General features: G+C 43.3%; 1 protein-coding gene across 10 annotated transcripts in view; it reads left to right on the forward strand.

Moving 5' to 3' along the window:
- LOC147893185 (RNA-binding protein 1-like) overlaps window positions 1-25,426 on the forward strand; it is a 93,341-nt gene that overhangs the window by 49,439 nt on the left and 18,476 nt on the right. For all 10 annotated transcript variants that reach the window (XM_087385927.1, XM_087385936.1, XM_087385928.1 and 7 more), the window contains one exon: window positions 8,706-8,767. In XM_087385927.1, coding sequence (XP_087242053.1) covers window positions 8,706-8,767 — 62 coding nt within the window. The remainder of the gene's footprint in view (window positions 1-8,705; window positions 8,768-25,426) is intronic.

Consider the following 25,426-nt stretch of genomic DNA (forward strand, 5'->3'; position numbering starts at 1 on the left):
TCATGCATTGGAGCAGCCTTTTATGCTTAGTGAACTGGATGATGCTTTGTGTCATCTACGTAAAAGCAACTCTCCTGGTTGGGATGGTTTGACTGTTGAATTTTTCCGTGCATTTTGGGGTGATCTCAAGCACACTCTTCTTCTAATGATCAATCATGCTTGGGCAGAATAATCTCTTCCTCCATCCTGGAAGCATGGCTTGGTCAAATAGATTCCCAAAAAAAGGTTGTGTGAGACGATGGCTGATTGGCGGCCTATATCTCTCATGCTTGTTATTTACAAACTCATCGCTAAAATGATTGTCCTCAGGGTTCGCTTCCTTTTGCAAGCAGGACTTCATCCTAGGCAGTATGGGTTTGTCCCCAGAAGGCAGATCACTGACAATATCTCCAATGCTTTGCTTGCGATTGAGTATGCCAAATATTCTAAACAAGATGTTCTCATTCTGCAAGTAGACATTGCGAAAGCTTTTGATACTATCCATTGGGATTTTATTTCTCAGACTATGCATAAATTGGGATTTGGCCCTCGGCTCGTCCATATTATCTACTGGCTCTATTCTCAGGCCACGGCGCAGTGCTTGCTTGGTGTGGATTGTCAAGAACTTGGACTATGACCCGCTCAGTGAGACAGGGATGCCCTCTTAGTTCCTTACTGTATGCCATTGCTACCCATCCGTTACTGTTGCACATGGACTATCTTGCAGACACAGGACAGCTTCATGGCTTGCAAATTCCAGGGGCACAATCATTTCTTGCACAAGCATATGTTGATGATATTTTGGAAAAGCAAATCTCACAAAAAGGCTTTGCAGCTACTCCCAATGCAGTCTATTTGTTCACCCAAGACTCATGGGGGGCTGAATATTCTCAATCTCCAGGTTCATATGTTGGCAAGAAAGAGCACTATGATTGCTGATTTCTTTCAGCAAAAACAGCCATGGGCTATTATGCTAGCAGCTATGTGTGGAAACATGACTTCCCATGCATATGGGCATTGGATTACAGATCACTGGGAAGCAGTCATGACCACATTTCAGGGGAAAATTCCTGGTTGCCCTGTTTCTACTGCTTTTATTCATGATTGGAAGAGAATTCTTTCATATGCTAAATGGACAGGTGCTTCCTCTCATCATGGTAATTCTTTTCGCTTGGAAAGCATCCATTGGAGCAAGGTGTTTGAATCGCCTCTCGTTTTACAGGCACCTCTTAAAGCATACAATCTCATGAAATTGGGCATAAGATTTGTTGGCGATGTTGTGGATCAACAAGGATGTATGCTTTCATTTCCACAAGCTTGCAGGACATTCTCCTTGGGACTGCATCATAGGTCCATTTGGAAAACACTTTCAACTATGTTGTAGCCATTTATTCCGGTTCCTCCACTGTTTGTACAGGACAGATTACTGGACTGGAATTTGACTTCCTTACCTCCTGCTATGCATACGCTTTCAATGCATAATCTGACCTCCTCGAAGGTCTACAGATTTCTTCTCCCACCGCCATGGATTGACAAGCATGCCAACACTCTTTGGAACTTGGATAGGCCTTTATCTTGGTGGCAATCACAACTCATGAAAATCTGGAAAGCCAAATTGCCATTAAAACAAAGGCTTTTCTTTTGGAGATGTATAGTGGGAGCTTTTTCCATTGGGGTGAAATTGGCAGCACGTCGCATTGCTCCCTCTTCCAGCCCCCGTTGCTCTCATCACCGCGAGATAGTTCCTCACCTCTTATGGTCTTGCCCACACTCTTGCCTATTAATCACTCATGTTTCCCATTTGCTGCGGCTTCGGTTTCCCTCTATCCGATTTGGGAAACTCTTTTGGATGTTTGGATGCCTCTCATCTCAGATGTCTCCATTCCTCCTCTTCTTTCACTGGACTCACTTTTGGGTACTATGGACCATTTGGACACAGAGACTGCATTCCAGGATGGGTCAACAGTTTCCTCAAACGTATATTTTCTTCAGAATGTCTCTCAAGCAATCCTTACATGATAGTTTTGCTGCAAGGGACTTGGATGCTACTAGCCTTGAAGTGTTCTCTCACTGTTTTTGAGTTCTTTCATTGGGCTCTCCTTTGGAGTCTAATGTCATGTACATTGATTTTATGTTAATATAGTCATCTGCTTTCACCAAAAAAAAAAGTGTGTAAGAGAATTTACAGCAATAAAAGATTTCTTCTCACCAAAAAAAAAAAAAAAGTGTGTGTGAGAGAGAGAAGAGCCTCCCGCAACAAGCCCGTGAGCCTCAGCTCCCAGTTGCGCTGCATCAGAGCCCAAAAACCAGTGATCTGGAGCATTTATCACCTGCCGTACAGCCCGTCAGAGTTCCGTACGGATTCCGTACATGTGTATGGCCTGTACAGACATTTCCGCCTGCTACAGTTTACTGCTCTCCTTCAAAGGCATTTCATCTGTGGCGGATGTACTTCAGGATGATGGCACACTTTTATCTTTTTCTATGGCTGCTAGCAAATACGGTTTGGGAGCTCATTATTGTCCTTTATGGCATAGGATTTCAGCAATGCTTCAACCATTCTTGCCGGTACCTCGTTTGGAACTTCAGAATAGGCTTGAGGATTGGATTTTACACTCTTCTTTCTCATCAGCCCGTCCCTTGAAGCTCTCACATATCACAGTGTCATCTTTGTATAAAGTGTTACTACTTCCGCCTTGGATTTCTGACAGAGCAAATACTATTTGGCATATGGATCGCCCACTGAAGTGGTGGAGAAAACGGCTGCGTCTCCTTCGGCATTACGAAGTCCCTCTTCGGCAACAACTTTTCCTTTGGCGAGTTCTGCTTGGCATTTTTCCATCTGGCCAGTTACTCGCACACAGACATATTGCTCCGGCTGTTTGTCACAGATGCCTTTACTCTACTGAATCTGTGCTTCACATCTTTTGGTCCTGTCCACATACTTGTGACTTCATCGCTCTCATCCGACAGAGGCTTCAAGCGAGATTTCCTACTGTTACTTTTGGCAGGTTTTTCTGGTTGTTTGGTTTTCATCCAGCGAGACAGGGTTTTTACTTATTTTTTGTATGGGTACGCTACTGGGCACTATGGACTCTATGGATGGACAGAAATCATAGAGTCTTTGGTGACCCACTATTTTCATCTTTTCTTTTTTTCAAACGATCTCTGCAACAATCATTCTATGATTGTGTTCAGACTCGTTTGATTGATCAGGATGTGTATACAGCTTATACGGAGATCTTTAGTTGAGTAGTAGTTACTTCTTTTTCGAAGTAACTATGAATGTAATTATTTTACAAATAAAAGATTTCTTCTCACAAAAAAAAGATTGCCCATGGAAAAAGGATAATTGTAATTCTAAATTTACTAAATGTTTTTGGCCAGCGCTATTGGATCAATCATGGAAACTCCAGTGTGCATCTTGCTCGATAGCAGTTCAACTCATAACTTTATAAACTATCTGGTGCAGAAACTCCAAGCATGGAAGTGACCACAAGCATGTAGTGCGTCTAGTTAACGAGAGCAAACAAACAATTAGTATTACTTGTTGCGAGCTCTAGATGAAAGATTATGAAGAGGATATCCTCTTGATGAATCTTGAGAAATATGATGTAATGCTTGGAAAAGCACGATTTTATGATGAGCATGAGGACTAGTAAGTTATTTACAGAGTCATGTTATCTCTATAGGCTGTAAATGGACATTTTTGTAACTCATGGTGATAGAAATTCTACACCATTGGTTTCTGTTATTGCACAAGAAATTAATTATTGTATAAATTTTTGGAGTGCATTTTTGTTATTTTATACATAAGCTTTATTTCTATCCTATTAGTCAAGTCCATTATTTGAAATTTTTATTGAAAACACTGTATAATTGTGGGAACAACGATTTTTCCAGCGAATCTTCCCAACATCTAAGTGATCACAAAAAAAGGCTTCCAACTATGTAAAAATTTGGCAAAAATGGATCAAAATAAGTCATACGTTCCCTCAGAAATATGGAAAGTTTTATGAGAATGCCTATTTTTTACATGAATCTTTACATAAATATTTGGTGATGGTGAATAACATAATGGGATGGCTTTTAAAGAAACACACATGTAGAGGGTAACATTGAAAACCTCTCTCAACCTATCTTCACAAAAGTGTTTCTCCAAAGAAAGCTCATTGAAGCAAGCCATCCAAGGTAGTTTCGCTAGCGAGATCGCTTTGAAGCAGGTCTTCCAAGGTAGTTTCACTGGCGAAATTACCTTGGACAATACTTTTGAAAGCAACATAACTTTCATATTCAATGTCCAAATATAGCCATTCAACCACTCAAATTGATTAGAAAAGGGCCACTTGAGCACATCTATGGGGTTATATCTTGCAAATTCTTGCATCTATAGCCTTAAATATTACCTTTACTTTTACAAGAGTAGATATATAAGCCCAAGTTAATATTTATTTATAGTAATTTTAACTTCTTTAGAAACATATCCATAAATATCTTGTTTTTTATGCTATAAATATACTAGGAAGCTCTTGTCATTTATACAAATGTGTTTAATAAGTTGTTATTATATGTATAATATTATTACATTGAGAGTGATTATGAGGGATGTTTCTTAAAGGAATTCTTTTTCAACACTCTTATTAGGTAATTATAGGGGTACAAAGAATGTCTATGAACAAGAAAATTTACAACGTCTATATGTTTTTTATCTAGTTTTAGTGAAAATAAAAGTGCAAAAACCATGTTTCCTAAAGAAATACTATTTTGAAGAGGGATTCTTTCAAAGAATAATGAATACTTATATTAAGTGTTGTTACTAGGATGTTTTTCCTCCCCTAGTCACTGTATTTTTTAGTTTGATAGCGACCGTAGTAATTTCTTGTTGGGTAGTTGACCTGTCTTCGGGAAGGAGGTGGTAGATGGAGCTATATCTAACCCGTCCAATCAGCTTCCCAATTGCAACATCCTTACCAGCTCTGTAGGATGGATGGGCTCATTGGGAGTTTAGGGTATTTAGAGATGCAGACCTAGGCTTTGAAGTATAGACGTGCTCTACAAGCATGTGAGAGGGCCCTTCAGAGAGACCTGTCTTCCATAGAGTGGTTGAGGGAGTAAGACCTATACTGCTATTGGCTTGTTGACATATATGTGAGCGCTCAGTTGTCTCTTCAGAAGACCGAGGCTAGATGGGTTCGTAACCATGGAAGTTGGTCTCTGTCTCGTAGCCTGACTCTGTCTTTTATCTCTTCTTTTCTTATTAGAGACCCAAAGATGCAAAACGAAGTCCTCTTGAGCAAGCTCACCTTTAAGGTCTTACTCCAGGTACAGAGCCTTTTACAATAGAGGCTTCTAAGCATGGACTCATCATCAGACCCCAGTACCTTAAGGATAGAGGAGGACAAAATATTGTAAAACATGTACCAAGTATGGTCACAATGAGTCCAAGTGCCTATACGCCAAGAAGCAGACTGTGGATGTGAACGAAGTGTCAATTGATGACAAGCCTAAAAATGAGAAGCCTCCAAGGCCTAAGCAAAGCAATAATAAAGGAAAGAATGACACTCCCCGCACATGTGGGTATTGGCAGCAGTCTCTCAGGTGGATTTTCTCAAAGATGACCTCACACAAAAGACATCGTCATTGATGTGGAGCTTGATGAGGGTGAGGCAATATCTCTCAGCCTCAAAACCACCAGCTAGGTTGGCCTTGTGGGAACGCTCTTGTCGATCCATCGGGATGAGGAGCCCTTGGATTCAAAGTTTACAAATGACACGGCCTGCTATGTGAAGGGCACGATTGATAGCCTTGAGAGAGTATGGCACCTTCTAGAGACCTATTGCAGGGATTTTGGAGCCAAGATGAATTGGGAGGCTCTCATAGCATCCGAGGAAGCGCTCACTTGGAGGGATGATCTTGGGTTCAGACGGATATCCCGTGGCCAGATGGCACACTATCTAGGATTCCAGGTGGAATTGGATAATTCAATGGGTTAGTAGATAGCCCTTGTCGTAGAGAGCGCGTTCCTTCCAAGATTTCCCATGTAGGTCAAGCGATTGTAGTAAACTTGGTTCTCTTGGCCACGACCTAGTACATTGCATCTTGTTGATGTTTCCATAGTTTGTATGGGGCAGCTCAAGATGTTGGGTCTAAACTTGCTATGGGCAAGGCATAGATGCCGCACAAACTACGTAAGCACAAGTTGCATGGCAGAGAGTGATCCTCCCCTAGACAAAGTGAGGGGCTTCTATACTCCTAAGGCAAGCCAAGAAGTTCCAAGGTGATTGGGATATGATGTTGTGTCTCCATGTCCTTTATTGTGAAGCCGCGGTACCAAGCTATAAGGAAAACCTAGTGAGGTCCCAGGAGATCAAGTAACTTTGTAAAAGTGCATGGGCATGTGATCTCCTTCCAGAGCGAGGCTTGCTTGTACCCAATCTTGAATATGGCGTCTAGTGGGAGTAAGACCCACTAGACGCCCCATGAATACTCTGTCATTGAGTTCCTATACCAATTGATCAATCTGCTACTTGTCCTTTGGTTTGAGAGTTGAGGATGTTGCCATGGAGCTCCTCTGCGAGACCCTGATGGGTCCCTGTACCTATTACACTAGCACTGAGGTGTGAAGTGTTCTAGGGGAGTAAAAGGGGGAGAATAGGCACGAAAACGAGGCAAAAAAGGGGCGGCAGGGTGCTGAAAAGACTGGGGAGAAGAGAGAAGGAAAAAACAAAAAGGTTCAGGGAAGGAAAAGGATGCTCTGATATCCACAGGGAGGGGAAACAAGTAGAGAAGAGGGAGCAGAAGGGAGGAACAGACACAAGGGTGCAATGGGGGCAGAGGATTGTCGAGACCACCAATGCAGCCTCACCGCACTTGCATGACCTCTTCTTCACATTGGCTACTTCACCAACAGTCCAGGGGTTTTCAGACTCTAATCCGAGTCCCAAGGGCCTTGAGCAAAACGCAGCGAGAAGGCATTGAAAAACGCGCTTTAGTCAGGTCATCAGTCAATTCAAAGGGTTCTTGCTTTGGAGTTCTAAACTTGTAGCTACAAGACAATAAACTCCAAGTAAAGTCAGTACATATGCTGCTATTTTTTTGATGTTTTGGTCATGACTTTTGTTCTTATTTGCAGGGCAAGAATGTTTATTTTTATCTCTCTATTAAGATAGAATCTGACAAAATGACTAACTTTTAGTTTCGGCCTTTCTCTATAGTTAACCATAAAATGCTGATCCATACATATGTATCCCTAGAAGATATCGATGGTGACCATGCAATTTATAAAGGATGTGACTTCTAGGTTGGAGCATCATTTTGATTTTGTTGCATCATATTATGTATTTACAGCAATATAGGCTAATTATAGGCAAGAGTAAGTACAATCTTGTCATGTTATAAATTGTTTGACAATCATCAAAAGGTCAATTAACCAAGACAGTTCGCTTAAACAAATGTGCATGAAAACTACTTATGACTTAGTTTCAAAAGTTCCATCTAATATAGCTAAAGAAGCCCAAAAAAGACTTGAGAATTCGGATTAGTTATGGAAGCTGTTGTATATTAACCTTTAAATGGTTGAATGCTTTTTCGTAGAGTGTCTCCTTAATCACATTATTTGCTAAGTAGCTGTAGCATATCTTTTAGTGACTAGTTTTAGTTTAGAACCCAAGGGCTTTATCAGGCTTAATTTAAAAGCAGCAAATAAACACAAGAGTTGTTGAAGTCATTAAAAAATGATAAGTTATGTTGCTCTTGTTTTGGCCAAACAATCAATCTTGTGATATTCTTCAAGATGAATTCAAGAGCATCACATCCATATGCAATCTTGTTAGTCTAAGAAGGTTGCAGGTTGCTTACACATGCGTTCTTGCCTTTAAGCATAGGACAAACTCATTGCTATTTGAAGTTACTTGAGGAAACTTACACCACACAAAGCAGCCCATTAGGTATTCAGAAAATCTCTCAAAATTTAGCCTTTCCTGACAGATATAGGATCGGGAGGGGGTGGGGGACGGCTTGGCAGGGAGCAGGCGAGCGAGGCGTCCAGTGGGTCTGAAGCAGCCCTGTGAGGGCTGAGAGAGCTCACGGCAAGGGAGGGGTTCAGCCAGCAGTTGGGGGCAGGGAAGGAAGAGGTGGTAGGGTAACAGGAGGGAGCAGAGGGGGAGCAGTGAGAGGGTGGGGGCTTGGGCAGGGCAAGAGCTCCTCTGGGTTGATTTTGTTGGTGTTAAACCACAATTCAATCAAACATGGGGAAGGATTGGTGAGGGAATACAACTGGGGATAAAATGATCCTAGTGTATCACTCATTTTTTGCATTTCGGGTTCTCATTTTCAAATCATAGAGGTTGACAGTTTGAAATTTCTGGCTTCTAATTTCTAAACTGATATTCTTGGAGTCTCTGTGGGTTCTTCTATTTAGTGCTACTTGTATGTTTTATCATAATTTTACTTGGTCTTTGATCTCACATGTCATTTTGGGAATTTTCATGATTTCTGATTGTCTTGCCTTTGTCATGCTATGATGACTAATGTTTATTGTCATGCCATGATGGCTAATTTTAATTATAGGATATAATCCCACATGCCTTTGTGCATTGAGAATCATATTGCTTTTTATCTCGTAGGTTTCACTTGGTTTACACTTTAAAGAAGTTTCATGATGAGGACCTGGTGCTTTTTGATATATGAAATTGCAATTTAGAGTATTACTTAATGGGAACATGCAGACATATTTCGTCCATTCATTGGGTACAAGGAAGTCCGTCTTGTGCAGAAGGAGGCCAAGCGAGTGAGTTCTTTTACTTTTGTGGATATTCTGTGTGCCCTTTTGTCACCTACCACTAGGGATCTCATATGCTTTGTGAAGCTTGATAAGCTGTTCTATTGTCAGATCGATATCTTTGGACAGGCATTTAATTTGTGTATAGACTTGCTAACTTAAGGGTTTCACATTTCCTAAAAATCAATGAATTGCTACAAGAGAGTTACAAGAGTATCTCATTGCTGTTTATCAATAAAAAGCTGTCTTTTCTTACTCCTAACCATTACTTGGCAACCCCCTCCATCATGTAGTCTTGTGTGATGAGCTTGTATTATCTGATGCCTGCGCCTCTTACACTACTATGCAAAGTCTAGTGGGCCCACTTGTCTATCTCCTGTCCTTGCATTGAAGTCTCCTAGAAGGAGGGTGTCTCCTTATCTGGAGAACTCTACAATTTCATCATGTATTGTCTCAAATGGGCTGTGTCCCTCTGTGGTGACCTCATGGGCATATGATGATGTGTCTGGGGGGAAGTAGCATACCACAATGAAGATCAGTCGGGCATCTGGCAGCTGAACTCGTATCCACATATGATGCGCATGCTCCTCTTTCCATACTGCAGATATGAGTGGTCTCAACTGTGTTTTGAAAAGGACAGCCATGCCTCCAGAGCCTCTTACCCCATTGTCTCTCCTCAACTCTCTTCTATGAGTTGATTCCCAGGTATATTCTGTCACTGTGGGCAGCCCTCTCTCTGGGCTGTCATGTGTCTTGGTGTAGAAGATAATGTCTCTATCTGTGTATGTCTCTGAAAAGCCACCTGAATCAGACCAAAGGGTGCCATTACAGTTCCAAACAGCCATATTCAACGTGCCCTGTGTCTCTATCTCAGAGGCCTGACACTGTCATGCACACTATCTGTGTCTCCTCCACCTTTTTCTGCCCTTTCTTGAATGATTACTTTGCCATCTCGGTATACAGCCCATTTTCCTTCCTACCTCACAGCCATCACTCGGATCATCCCCTCCCTTCTATGCTCTTGTTGTAAGAGCGTGAGACCATCATCCAAGTAGGTTCTAGTCCCCTTCAGAGGTACCCTTATACTCATGAAGGTAGACCGTTCTGCTATTGTCTGAAATCTCACAATTATAGGTCTTGCTGGTGCATCATCCTTTCCTACCCTCCAAGCCGCCTCAAATGTAAGGTTGACCCCCATCTTGGTGATTAAAGCTTCAGCATCCGCCATTGCAGTGTTCCCAACTGGGAGGCCTCTAACGATTATATTTAGTGCTTTACTATTTCTTCTCTTCTCTTCCTCTAAGGCATCGGAGATAAACTCTTTCTTTGTTGGGGCTGCTTTGCCCTTACTGACCACTTCTTTCCATTCTTTCATCTCAGCATTCCCTCTGTCTATTTGTTTAGAAAACTCCTCATGTTTTCCTTGGATTGTCATATGTAGGGCAGCCATCTCTTTCTTTAGCTTTTCATGTTCTGTTTTCAGCATATTCAGCTCCTCTCATCAAGAGGCGGTCGGATCTCTCCTTCTTCAAGTGGATTGCGGGCTTTCAATAGTTCATTCTCATCCTTGAGCTTGTCAATCTACGTTTCTAGTTCCTTGATCATCAATGTGTTGTGGCTGGTTTTGGCATCAACCAAGCGGGTCATTTCCTTTTGCATCTTACAAATTTGGATCCCCATTTGTATTGCATTTCTGATCTCCATTTATTCATTTGTTCTTCCAAAGAAGCACACATTTCCTGTTTGATGGCATCAATATCTACCTCTTTGCTATCCTCAAGCACCTTCTATAAGTTTTCAATATCACCATCATGCATTTTGGAGATGTCTTTCATGGTATTTATGCATGTTTTGACATGCTCCCCACTTATCTTCTGTGCACTTGCCCAAATGGCACTATACTTTCTTTCTTTTTCTCCCCTTGTTTTCTTGTCAGGTGAACAGTCCATACTGGACAATTAGCCCTGCATTATCCCTTCTTGAATATTGTGCTGAAATCTAAAATTCTGAATGCTCACCTCAAGGTCTTTCCTGTTTTGTGGATTCAAAATTTCAAATTTTATGAATTTGAAAGCTGCATTTTTTGATCAGATATTTTCTTATGAGGTTTACCTTGAAATCATGCTCTGTTCTCTATTTGATGGTGTCTTGACATGGGAAAACCGTCCAAAATCACAGCAGAGGTGGAAGAAGAAAAAAGGGGAGGGGGGGAAGTCGATGGTAGAGGTCTCCTATTGGGGCCTTAGATAAGGCCAAGCTCCAATGGCAGCCCAGCTTGGCTTAGCCAAGCTATGGGACTGCCAAGGGCAGGTGCACAGCCCAAGCTGCTGCCACAAGCATGGTGGGGGGTGCGCCTGCACCCTCGTCATCTCAGGCCAATCGGGCTAGGTGCAAATAGCAATGTGCCATGGGCGTGCCGGAGGAGTGGGGGGTCTATGAGACTAAAAGCAGTCTATTAAAGTCTTCAAAAGACAAAAAAGGGTCTATGAGATTAACAGAAGCTAAGACAATGAAAATGATGGGTGGAGCCACTTCATGGGCATCGACACCTAGGATAAATACAACATCCATAACCAAAATCCATAATCCATAATCCTGCCCATAATGGCTTTTGTACATAGAAGGCAAAAACTCTTTGAGTGGAATCCAGTGAGAGTGCCAACCCTAGGAGGGGGACGTTGGTGTGTGAGGCTGTAAAAACCCTGTGATTAGAAAGAAAGAAAGAAAGAAAGAAAGTTTATTAAGAGTCCATTCTTCCTCATTTGGCATCCCTTTGCCTCGGGCTGCGAGTTCTCCTCCATTGGATCTCTTTCTCTCCATTTCTAAGTGCTCTCCTCCTCATAGGAGCACTGTATTTTGCTGTAATTCTCATTTCCAGCCCTTAGTTGCTCGCATTCAGAGCCTTTCACTGCTGTTCTTTCGGGCTACATCATTGGGTAAGCCGTTGTTGCATTGGTTCTTTCCAATTCTTGCTTCATTTGCATTTTGGAAAGGCCTTGTGTTGCCTTTGGGGATTTTTCTTGTAACAGGTACACCTTAGAATAGCAGTGTCTTCCAGGCATAAGCTTTGACGCTTGGGTAGATTTTTGTTACTTGATTATGAGAGGTTGCCTTTCTCTCATTTGCTTTGCCAGTTGGTGCATTTGTCTTGTATTTCAGCACCATGTCTGGTGGCAAAGATGATTTGTTTGGGCTAATTGGGGCTGATGACAAGCTTGATGGCACCAATTATCCCATGTAGTCATACATGATGGGACATGTTTTGGTTACCAAGAATCTATGGCATATTGTTTCAGATTCTGAGACCAGGCCTACACGCACTGCTACTTCTGGTGCTACACCTACAGCCTCTGCTTCTTCATGTGATGGTTCTAATGCTACAGCTAGGACACCTACACCTCTTGCTCCAGGAGCTTTGCCTCCTTCACAAGAGCAAATTCAGTGGGATGGTCGTGATGTCAAAGCACATGCCTTGATTGCTCTTTCAGTGAAACAGGTTATTATCCCTCATATTCAGTCTTGCAAGAGAGCTAAGCAAGCATGGGATCAGCTTGCATCTTTGTATCAGGTGTGGAATGAGGCGAGGGTTGCCTATCTATGCAAGCAGTTGAAAGATTTGAAGCTTAATCAGGGTGGTAACATGGATGCCTATCTCACTAATGTGAAGAATTTGAAAGAGCAGTTGGCCAGCATTAATGAGATTATGCTTGATTCTCAGGTGTTTCTAATATCCTTGATGGGTTGCCTGATTCATATCAAGGCTTTGCTACTACATTGAGATTGGTTGCAGGGGGTGATGCCAATCATTTCTCATTTGACCAGCTGGTTGCTCTTCTCCTTCAGGAGGAGCAAAGTCGTGTGAATCGCAATTCTTCTATGGCTAGTGATCAAGCATTTGCTGCCCATCACAAACAAAAAGATAAAGACAAGGTTTCAATTGGAACACCCTCTCATTCCCATGCTGATCATTCACATGGTGCCTCTTCTTCAGGGGATAACAAAAAGAAGAGATGTAATTATTGTAGGAAACGTGGGCATGATATTTTTGAATGCAGGAAGCGCCTAGCATTGAAAAGAAAAAGAAAGAGTCTGGTCTTGCAGTATCTGGTTCTTCTAGTGCAAAAGATCAACATGAGTCTGCTTATTTCGCACAAGACCAGCATTGCGCTTTCTTGGTTACATGTCAGTATAATCTTGATGTTCATGATTCTTGTATGGCAGTTTCAGATGTTCGTGATGCATGTTTCTTTGATAGTGGTGTTAGTAAGCACATCACTTCCTGCAGGAAGTTATTCAGCTCATTGGAGCTTACATCTCAGGGGGGTAGTGTCACATGTGTCAATAATGCATCATATATCGTGAAAGGTATTGGGCAAGTTGCTCTTACTTCTGTCTCTGGTGGTATTATTACTCTAGAGCATGTGCTTTATGTTCCAGGCATTCATAAGAACCTCATTTCTATTTCAGCTATTGCTACATGTGGCTTTCAGGTTCTTTTTGATGGTGTGAGGTGTGCAGTGTATGATGCTACACATGCCTTTACCATGGTTTTGACTGGCACATTGTCTAGAGGTCTTTATAGACTTAATGCTTATGACAGCTGTTCAAATGATGATGCTGCACTTGCCGATGCACATGCCTTTGCTCTTAATTCTACCATGGCAAATACTCATTTGTGGCATGAGAGGTTTGGACACCTCAATTTTGGAGCCCTGGTGAAGTTATATAAGGAAGATATGGTTGTGGATCTTTCCATAATGCATATGCCTACCAAACATGTTTGTGAACCATGCTTGCTTGGTAAGATGCACCGTGTCCCAAGGATGGGAGAGTTGGTGCTTCACGCAAGCTTTATTTGGTTCATAGTGATGTTTGTGGACCCATGAGGGTTGCAGCTCTGGGGGGGTTCTATTATTTTGTTACTTTTATTGATGATTTCACCACGTACACTTGGATTTTCGCATTGAAATCCAAATTCATGCTTCAAGCAGTTTATTGCCTTACCTGAGAATGAGAGTGGGCTGCACATTGCTCACCTTAATACAGACAAGGGAGGTGAATACATGTCTAAGGAGTTTGCTGTTTTTTGGGCTTCCCGTGGCATCAATCATCGATGCACAGTGCCTTATACTCCTCAACAAGAATCCCGTGGCTGAGCGGAAGAATAGATCAATGATAGAAATGGCCAGATGCATGTTGAAAGGCAAACATTTGCCTAATAAGTTTGTGGTTGGATGCGGTCATGTGTGCAAATTACATCTTGAATAGATGTCCTACAAAGGCATTGCAAACTATCACACCTTGTGAGGCTTGGATGGGTCATAAGCCTCGCATTTCCCACATGAGGACTTTTGGATGCTTAGCTTATGCTCATGTGCCTTCACAGAAACGCACTAAGTTGGATGGTAAAGTTGTCAAGTCCATTTTTCTTGGGTGTAGTTCAAAGAGCAAGGGCTATATGCTATCTCAGCCCCGCATGGGCAAGTGTTTTGTCAGTCGGGATGTTGTGTTTGATGAATCTTCCACTATGCCTTTGCCGGACTGTAAGAAACAGCCCATTGTTGATGCCCCTGACATATTTGACAGCTTGATGCATTCGTTTCCATCCGATGCTTGGGATGATGTTCCATTTGAGGTTGTACCTCCTCCATCTACTGGTCATTTGCAGCCACATGTGCAGCCAGAAATTCAGCCTGATATGCCTATCATTGATCAGGATCATTTGCACAGGGCTCTTGACTAGGAAGTAGCAGAAATTCAAGAGCCCAAAAAGGTACCCTGTTGGCTCCTTAACACATTAAAAGACAGCAAACAAGATACTCCTCTACCAGCCCGTACGAGAGCAACTGTCCGGAAAGAGCATGCTAGTTTGGTTGCTACAGCATGCAATGAAGAGCCCTTATTTCATCAAGATGCCTTTCAGAATGATTGTTGGATGAAGGCCTTACAAGCTGAATCTGATTCTATCCATCAGAATAACACTTGGGAGTTGTGTGATTTGCCTCATGGCAAGAATGCCATTGGAACTAAGTGGGTTTACAAAATCAAACGGAAAGCTGATGGTTCAGTGGATCGTTACAAAGCCCATCTTGTTTCTTAGGGCTATGCTCAGCAGCATGGCATTGACTTCGAGGAGACTTTTGCTCCCACTTCCAGGATCACTACCATTCGCATTGTTACTGCCTTTGCTGCCCACTTTCATTGGCGGATACATCAGCTTGATATTAAGACAGCTTTCCTTCATGGTCATTTGTAGGAAGAGGTCTATGTTTCCCAACCTCTTGGCTTTGAGGTTGAAGGTTCTGAAAGCAAGGTATGCCACTTGAAAAAGGCACTCTATGGATTGAAGTAGGCACCTTGGGCTTGGTATTCGAGTTTTAGTCCTTTATGTGGATGACATGCTTGTGACTGGGACACATGCTCAGCAAATTGCAGATTTTAAAATTGATATGCAGCAGACATTTGCTATGTCTAATCTTGGTCTTTTGCACTACTATCCGGGCATCCAATTTGCTAGCAGTGAGGGGGGCATTTTGATATGACAATCCAAGTACATTGGATAGCTTTTGCAGGGTTTTCAGTTTGAGGATTGCAAGCCAGTATCCACACCATTAGAGACTGGTTTTTACTTCTCTTCTGAGGATGGCAGCGGTACATGCGATGTCACTCTCTATTAGTAGGCAGTTGGTTGTTTGATTTACCTATGCCATACGAGACCTGATCTATAGTATGTTGTCTCACAGTTGAGCAGATATATGCACAGCCCATCTATGCACCATTGGCATGCCGTGAAGCGTGTTTTCAGATATCTTAAAGGCACTCAGCATTTAGGCCTTCTTTATGGGGCTAATACTTCACTTGTCATGCATGGATTCACTAATAGTGATTGGGCTGGTTGTTCTGACACTCGTGTGTCACATAGTGGCAATTGTTTTATGCTTGGTACTTCATGTGTTTCTTGGTTCAACAAGAAGCAGAGTACAATTGCTACTTCTAGCTGTGAAGTTGAGTACAAAGCATCTTTTACAGCTACAGTGGAGTGTGTTTGGCTTTGGAAGCTACTTGCAGATCTTTGTGCATGTCAGGCTGCTCCTACCGTCATCTTCACTAATAGTTAGAGTGCTTTGGCTATTGCACGGAATCCAGTTTTCCATGCTCGCACAAAGCACATTGAGGTTCACTATCACTTTGTCAAAGAGCGATTATCAGGAGGTGATATTGAGTTGTCTTATGTTCCCACTGAAGACAACTTGGCAGATCTTTTTACGAAGGCTCTACCTCGACCTAAGTTTGAGGCTTTTCGGCAAGCTTTAAACTTAGTACCTTTTGTAACTTGATCTGTTGTACTTTGTACAGTCATAGGTTGCTATATCCCTACAGGACGAACATGTGCAAGCATGACACTAGATATTTAGGTATCCTGAGCCAAGATACTTCAGCCCATACCATGGAGGGGGGTTTGTAGGCCATCTCATGGGCTATCCATAGATGCCACCTTTACCTTGGTATGTGCCTTGTAGGCCTACTTATAATCAGTTAGGACTATTGGTACAGTTAGTTTATGTACCATCTAGGTCAGTTAGGACACTTAGTCCAGTTAAGGCAATTAGCCCTAGGGTTTTGTTATGTTGGCTCTCCCTTGAGCCTCCACACTTCAGTTGTGCAACAATCTATTACAACATCTCGTTTTTCTCCTTTGTGCTTCCATTTTTGAGCTTCCATAGCTTCCAACACCCCAAGAATGCAGATGCCAGGTACGGATAGACAGAAATTATGTTGATGATTGGGCACTAGACACAGATGTTTTGGTATGCATTGCTTCAGGGTTCCCACCTTGGATCAATTTTTGGTGTCTATGATGATTTATGAGCCTCATTTGAGATGCTACTGTGTTTGTATCTGGATCCTAGATGCCTTGTGCGCAAGGGAGGGCCTCATAGAGGATGTTTTGCAAATTTGGGGGTCTCATTTGCAGGTGGGAGGAAGAGTCAATAAACACTTTTTCTCTACTCTTGGCCCGAGCCATGGTAGAGAGAGTGTTTCTTAGCTTATTGACCCTGACGGGGTTTTAAAGTATGATCTTGATGCAGTCTTCCGTATGGCTATAGATTTTATGCCTCTCTTTCTTTCAGCAGATCCTCACACACATACTAGAGATAATGCCAGAGATAGAGTTTGGCAGGGTAATCCAACATTGTTGAAACCAGATCTGAGAGTCTCACTTAATGCACCTTTTACCAATCCGGAATTCAGGAATGCACTTCTCACCCTCCACAAGGCTCAATGTCGGGGTTCAAATGGGTTGACACCTTCCTTGTTTAATTGCTTTTTAGGACATGATTGGGGACCAAGTTACCTCGGCCCTGTAGGGCGTTTGGGACTCTGGGTATTATGCTCAATTCACTTACGAAGGGTCTCATTCATCTTCTTCCAAAGGGAGGTTGCAGAAATTTGATTTCCCAATGGAGGCCACTTACTCTTTTGGGAGGCCATTTGATTTCCCAATGAAGGCCATTTACTCTTTTGATCAGACTGCCCTTCTTCCAAATGTCATCCATGACATATAGATGGGCTTTCATGTATGTTAGAAGCAAAGCGGCTAGAAAAGAGCCTCTACCTCTTTTGCCACATCATCAGTAATGCCAAGAGTTTCACCTCAGTCTTAGACACTGGAAGCCCACCAGAGCTCCTCATTAGGAGAATGTTCATACTGCTGACTTGCAGAAATCCTTTTGGAAGAGACTTTGGAAATCTCTCAAGAATAGAAGATAACTCTTTTCTTTTGGCTTTCTATCCGTGGAGGCAACCGGTGGTCATGTTTGGGACATACTCTACTTGTATCCGTTGCGTTTTTGCTGAAGAGTCTATCGACACTGCTTATAGGATTGTAGACAAGCGAGGATCATCTAGAAGGGAACTTCTTGTTATTAAGCACCTTTACTTCTCCTCCCTTCTTCATGACCCGGGGCTTGGTTGCTTGGCTATTTCTTAAAGGGCCTCAGGTATTTTATGAGAGATAGGTTGTTCTAGGGCTTTCTCTCCCATAAGCTTTCTTCTTGAGAAGGCACAAGGCGTGGTCGGGAGGGAGGGCAGTATGTCCGGTACCTCTATTCAGAAGATCCGTTGACCTTGGATTTTGTAAGCTAGAGAGGATAGATTGATGGAGAAGGTGTGGCTCCCTCCATCATCCATGCAACCATTTTTGAAGTGAAGTCTCACTGCATCCTCTTTGTCTTGGCTACGATGTAGAGGGCAGTTGGATTCTTCTTTTCTAGACAGTACCAAGTGGGGCTTGGAGACCTTTTTCCACTAGAGATAGATGGAGACCTCGGAGATGGATGGATGCTCACGTGGCAGAGGATCAAGGTAGTAGGCAAGGTTTTGGACCCTTCATCTAATTTCAATCACTACGGGTGCAATAGGGGTCGTGATGGCATCTTTGGTTATAGGAGAGCCAATCTCTTTATGAGGTGAAAGGGGATCTGGAAGAGTGGTTTTCAAACCGGCCTTCAATAAAATTAAAGGGCAGTAAAACTAACAAGTAACCAACCAACACTGTTACATTAACAATTCAGCAAAAACAAAGACACGGATTGGCCCCAAACCTTGGCACCCCTTTTGGTATTTCCTTAATTAAGTGAGAGGCCCTGAAATCCAGGCTACATAAAGGATACATTTGTTCTCACAACTGGGGCATTCCACATCCCAGTGGGCATCCACATACCCTGCATAGCCTTTACTGTTCACCGCTCTCACTAAACCTGGCAATAAGCATCCATCTCTATTCCATATTGATTGCACTCAGCCTGGAACTGTTACTAGCAGCCCACTCAGCCACTCAGTTCCCCATAGCTGTCACTAGTGCCCAATTAGTCAGAAAGCATACAGGAGCTTTCTCCACTGTCCAGGACTGCCATGGTCAATAGTCTCTCACCCTATGGGTCACACATATCCCTATACATCAACTTGTTTTCCATAAGAGAACTAGCATCACAACACAACAAACAGTATGGAAGTCCAAGATGTGCCATCTACCTAGCAACCACTGCCTGCATGTGACCCCGTCTCCTAGAGAAATCAAAAACATATTCCGCACATGGAACATCATGTTCCTTGCCAAAGCCAGCAAATAGGTTACACTGTGAATTTGATCACAAGTGCATTCAATGCTGTTCCCACTTTCCGTAGGCATCATAATTCCATACATTAACCTTGTGGGGCTCTCCTCTCACTCCCATGTGACCATAGGCATCTATTCTCAGTGCAAACACCTGCATTAGAACCTGGGAGCTGTTACTAGCAGCCCATACAAGACCACACACTCCCCAGACAACCGCAAGTGTCCACTGACTCACTGGAATACCCAAACAATGGGTGAAAGCATAACTGATAAGCCCACAATGCTTAGAAGCACGGACTTACTCTGTAAGCATGCATTGTGAACCATCCTGCCAAGCAAGACTCTCCAAAAACACAGCCCAATGCTCACGGGCAATCACTAGAAAGAATGTGTGAACCCTTTACCAGCCCGGAGTTCAACCCAAGCTCTTCCACGAGCCAATGCTCAACTCCCTTCTAGCTTTCTATATACATTGCGACTTAGTTAGCTGCCCCAAGCATCCTTAACCCAAAATGCTTGTGCACGCAGCCCAAAGCCACTGCAAACTGTCCACATGAGCTGTATGGTAGGCCAATACCAAACCCTTTACAAGCCCGTACAAACTGTACGGCTGATTAGTACATAAGAGTTCAACTTTGTCAAGAAAGCCATGGAAATGCATTCACCAACAGCCAAGAGCATCGTGTACAAGCCTGAATCCGTACTGTAAACCATGCATGCTTCCTATTGTAGCAACGAATAATTGAATCGTACGGCAGGCCGTACCAACTGTCGTATGATTCCGTAGCAGCAGCTATTGATGGATCCGTACGGCCGTACTAAATCCCCTTCCGTACTGTCGTACGGCCACCAGCTACCTCCATTTATCTACGTGGAAGAGCCAATGAGATCCCGTCGCTCGGGCCCCGTACGTGACCATCCTGTGCCATTTTCTTGCCTAATCCCTTCCAAGGCCTTTGTTTCCAAAAATAATTGCATGGGCATGCCACGTGGCAGCCCACATCTTGGCTTGCCCCCAAGGGCTTTAATTTGTCCCTAGGCCCCCTCTAATGGGACCTTTTCAAAAACCCCACCAATGACCAACTTCAATTTCTAAGGTTCTTTGGGCCCCTCTTGGCCCTAGACCTCTCATTTGCCCCCAAAGCACAATCCCCTAGGGAGAATCTCGCACACCACATCTCGTGACCTTGCCAACTAAATTCCCAGGTTTGGGCCCACATGCAAGTTCTAACACATGCCCTCATGACATACCCCTCTCTTGAAACATGGCAAGCGACCTCGATTACATCTGGATGTTACAAGGATATGCAGTAACTGAAATACATGTGAATATACCATCATGAAAGCATGTATTACCATTTGAGACAACATATATGATTGTTCAAAGCCTAGGGTAGCAATCCATATACACTATAAAAACCATCTTATAGTGACTAGTACACTAATTGTAGAAGTCCCAAGGCAGATGTACAGTCAGCAGCAGTACCCCAGGTGAAGCATACAATGTCACCGAGCAAGCTCTAGATATCTGAGCCTGTCTGTAACAAAGAGACAGAGGTTCTACCCCTCGTTTGAGCATCAGGCAATGCTCCAGACCTACACTCTACGGAGCCTGAAGGAGTCACAACCAAAATTGGCTCAAGCTAAGAAACTTCCAAGTAAAGCTGAAACAACTGAGGTGTATTTGCCAGATCATCCTCTTCGAGCCACTTTGCACACAATGGTGAATGATTCCAAAGCTTCACCAGAGAAACTTTACCTCTAACTTTCCTTATGTGTCAACAGCTGCTCTAGAACTAAGATATCATCAAGTTCCCCAACTTCTGGCTACACACAGAAGGCATATCCTCTGACACATCTCTTGGAAAGGTTTAAGAAGATTGACATTTCAAGCATTATGAATCCTTCAAAGATCTGGTAGCTTCAAGCGGTAAGCAACATCACTGATCTACTAACATACGATGCAAATCCCTACAAAAGCATCCATCTTTTGTCACAAAACTGGCCAAAGAAAGTTTGCACTGCTTTCAATAAAGCATCAGTACGTTGATTTCCTGCATGCTAGGACTAAACTGCTTGTAACACCAGAGACGACCATGCATATGAAGGAATCCATCTCTGAAAGTATAGTGCATGCTGCTGTCCATCAAACAACTGATCATAGCGCCTTGCAGACTCCCCATCCTTTGCATACTAGTCCTTCATTGGATCCAACTCAGGACTCAACACATATGCTTCTCAGACAACCTAGTCCATTCAATGGAATCATGTCTGCTATCCCAATCGTCGTCACTGTGTGAAATACTTGCTGAATGCATCTTGCTGCAATTCAATTACAGCGAGCAATACTTGCACCTGAGACAAACACATGCTCACCTCCTTAAAGAAGATGGTGATGTCTTCTCACCAAAGCAACCACGGACTCACCCCCTTGGGAAAGTTGGTGATGTCCCGCCAATGGAACCATGAAACCGGCCTTCAACAAAATTAAAGGGCAGTAAAACTAACAAGTAACTAGCCAACACTGTTACATTAACAATTCAGCAAATATACAACCAAGAGATTGGGAGCTAGAGTGCCTCTGCACCAAAACAAAGACACAGATTGGCCCCAAAACTTAGCGCCCCTTTCGGTATTCTTTAATTAAGTGAGAGGCCGTGAAATCCCGGCTACATAAAGGATACATTCCTTCTTACAATTGGGACATTCCACATCCCACTGGGCATCCACATACCCTGCATAGCCTTTACTGCTCACCGCTCTCACTAAACCTAGCAATAAGCATCCATGTCTATTCCAGATTGATTGCACTCAGCCTGGAATTGTTACTAGCAGCCCACTCAGCCACTCAGTGCCCCACAGTTGTCACTAGTGCCCAATTAGTCATCCATCTGCTCATAGTAGAGAAAGAAAGCATACATGAGCTTTCTCCACTGTCCAGGATTGCCATGACCAATAGTCTCTCACCCTATGGGTCACACATATCTCGATATATCAACTTGTTTCCCATAAGTGAACTAGTATCACAACACAACAAACACTATGGCAGTCACTCCTATACCATCCCTCTCGGGGTTCCAGGGATACTTCTCATTCCAAGCGTGGATTCTCGACCCCGGCCTACTCAGCAAAATGAGGTTGTACTCAAGATGTGCCATCTGCCTAGCAACCACTGCCTGCATGTGACGCTTCTCCTAGAGAAACCAAAAACGTATTCCCACACGGAACATGTTACTTGCCAAAGCCATCAAATAGGTTACATTGTGAATTCTATCAAAAGTGCATTCAATGCTCTTCCCACTCTTAGTAGGCATCAGAATTCCAAACATTAGCCCTGCGGGGCTCTGTTCTCACACCCATATGACCATAGGCATCCATTCTCAGTGCAAACACCTGCATTAGAACCCAGGAGCTGTACTAGCAAGACCATACACTCTCCAGACAACCACAAGTGTCCACTGACTCACTAGAATACCCAAACAACCACAATTGGCCACTAACTCACTAGAATACTCAAACAATGGGTGAAAGCATAACTGATATGCCCACAATACTCAGAGGCATGGTCTTACTTTGCAAGCATTCATTGTGAACCATCGTGCCAAGCAAGACTCTCCAAAAACACAGCCCAATGCTCACAGGAAATCACTAGAAAGCATGTGTGAACCCTATATCAGCTTGGAGTTCAACCCAAGCTCTTCCACAAGCCAATGTACAACTCCTTGCTATCTTTCCATACACATTGCCACATAGGTAACTGCCGCAAGCATCCTTAATCCAAATGCCCGTGCACGCAGCCCAAAGCTACTGCAAACAGCTCACATGCGCTGTATTGTAGGCCAACACCAACCCCTTCACAACCACGTACAAACTGTACGGCTGATTAGTGCATAAGAGTTCAACTTTTTCAAGAAAGCCACAGGAATGCATTCATGAACAGCCAAGAGCATAGTGTACAAGGCTTGAGAATCCGTACTATAAACCATGCATGCTTCCTATTGTAGCAGCAAATAACTGAATCGTATGGCAGGCCGTACCAACTATCGTACGATTCCGTAGTAGCAGCAATTGATGGATCCGTATGGCCATACACAGCTTCTTAATCCCCTTCTGTGCCGTCGAATGGCCACCAACTGCAGAAGAGCCTATGAGATCCCATCGCCCGTATGTGACCATCCCATGCCATTTTCTTGCCTAAGCCTTTCCAAGGCCTTCCTTTTGGAAAACAATTGCATGGGCATGCCACGTGGCAGCCCACATCTTGGCTTGCCCCCAAGGGTTTTAATTTGCCCATAGCCCCCCACTAGTGAGACCTTTCTGAAAACCCCACCAATGACCAACTTCAATATCTGAGGTTTTATGGGCCCCTCTTGGCCCTAGACCTCTCATTTTTCCCCAAGGCACAATTCCTAGGGAGAATCTTGCACACCCACATCTCGTGACCTTGCCAACTAAATTCCCAGGGCCGGTCCCACATGTAAGTACAAACTCGCACCCTTGTGTGACAGGTTTTGGCCTTTCAGTGTAGGACAATGGAAGATCTTAGTGGATGTGCCCTTCTTCTCATACATGATACACATTGGTCGTCCCTTGCTAGAGATAGCGACCTAGAATCCTTCGGAAAGTTGAGCAGCGGGTGCCATATCTCTAGATTCTGGTCACGCTTATGGATCAGTTGTAGGTTTCATATTTCTTCTAGATGGGGGCCTAAAGAGGATTGCCCATGGGTTCTTGGGTAGAGTAGATGCGAGTTGGTGGTAGATGCCACCATTGTGCAGATAGAGATATGGAGACAATCTCATGTTGTCTTTGGAGCTACTCTACATCACAGAGGATTTGGTTGGGGGCTCTATGCAAACAGGGGCACCTCAATCCCAGAGAGCTGTCCATACTAGCATGGGGGTGTTGATGCTATGTGCAAACCCTCCGATCGAGATTCGGGGACGGCAGAGTCAATCTATAACGTCTGAATACCTGCCCCCTCAAATGAGAGAGGGCTCTCGCTCATGCCTATGTCTCAGTGGGGAGACAATTCCATGTGCTGAATGAATTGGCTAGGCCACTATTCCACTGTGGCTGACCAATGTTCGTCCGTTGCCCTAGCGTGAAATCTCCTGATCCCGAATGTCTCGGTGCCATAGGAGGGGTTGTCGCTCAGACTCCTGACTAATTGAGGGCTGGCTCTAATGAGTCCTCCAGACAAGTGTTGCCAAATCTTGTGAAGACTCCTCATGAGGGGTGGACCCTCCCTTGTAAGGGAAGCCTCTGAGAAGATCCACCTATGGGTTTGACTCTGAGCACAAGGAGATGGCAAGAAAAGAAGGTTGTCTTTCAAATGCCTTCAAATGTATTTGTGCAAACATTGTTGGAAAAACTAGAGCCTTCGCATGGCTGAAATGCCAATTTCAGAATGGGATGGAGGAGATTCCCAAGGTTGATGACCTTAAACTCCAACCAGCAGGATCCTCTTACATGTTAGAAACTATTTTATTATGTCTTTCTATTTCTAGAAAGCTTTGAGAACGCACTTTCTAATATCCTATCGAAGCCTGAAGCAACATGGTATTCAAGTTTTGCCAAAACAGAACTAATAAAGATAAAAATGTAAGTTGTCAAGCATAACATCGTCATGTTGTTTGACTCAGCATCTACACACAATGTCATTAATTCCAAACTGTTAAAAACCAACCTATCTGATTATGCCTATACTGTCAGAATGGCAGATGGGGTCCGACTTAGGTGCGGGACCAAAAGGTCACACAATTGGAACCAAACATCCAAGACTATGCGGAGAAGCTAGATTTCCAAATCACCAAGCTTGCTCACGCAGATCTAGCTCTTGGGATGCCGTGGCACACAAAGAAAAACTTGTTGAGGCACATCTATCAAATTTGGTGTGATGTATGCTCATCCAGGCAAGAAGAATTGTCCTCCGGGTCCTTTGATCTCGATGTCATTGCTTTCAGATTGCTTTGGCACTGCGTTGTGATTGCTTGCTTTGGTGTGAGTGGTTTGGTAGTGCTTTGGCATTGCTTTGCATTTTTAGATTGCTTTACATGGAATATGCAAAGTACTCTACATGTGCTTTGTGGGTCTCACTGATTTAGCACTGCTTTGTATGTGTGCTTGTCAATGCTTAGTAGGCACTACTTTCTCTTTTAAAACTGCTTTCCGTGTAAATAGTCATTGCTTTCAGTATGCTTTGGCACTGCTTTGTGACTGCTTTTGCAGTGCTTTTGCACTGGTTGTGAGTGGTTTGGCACTACTTTTTGTGTAAACAGTCACTGTTTTGAAAATGCTTTGGAACTGCTTTGTGACAGCTTGATTTTGTCAATGCTTTTGTGACTTGTTTGGCAATGCTTAAGCACGGGGTTTAGATTTTTGTTTGCTTTCCTTTCTTCTTTACATATGCTTTACATGGGCTTTGCAAGTGCATCATGTGTTTTGTGACGGTTTTCAGGGAGTGCTTTGTATATTCATTGGTAGTGCTTTGTTTCTGCATTGTTTGTGCATGACTGCATGATTACTAAATGTGCTCTCGCATTAGT

The sequence above is a fragment of the Dipteris shenzhenensis genome, chromosome 15 (assembly GCF_047967505.1).
Source record: "Dipteris shenzhenensis isolate YYH24624 ecotype China chromosome 15, Dip_SZ_1.0, whole genome shotgun sequence".
In the NCBI taxonomy this organism is placed as follows: Eukaryota; Viridiplantae; Streptophyta; class Polypodiopsida; order Gleicheniales; family Dipteridaceae; genus Dipteris; species Dipteris shenzhenensis.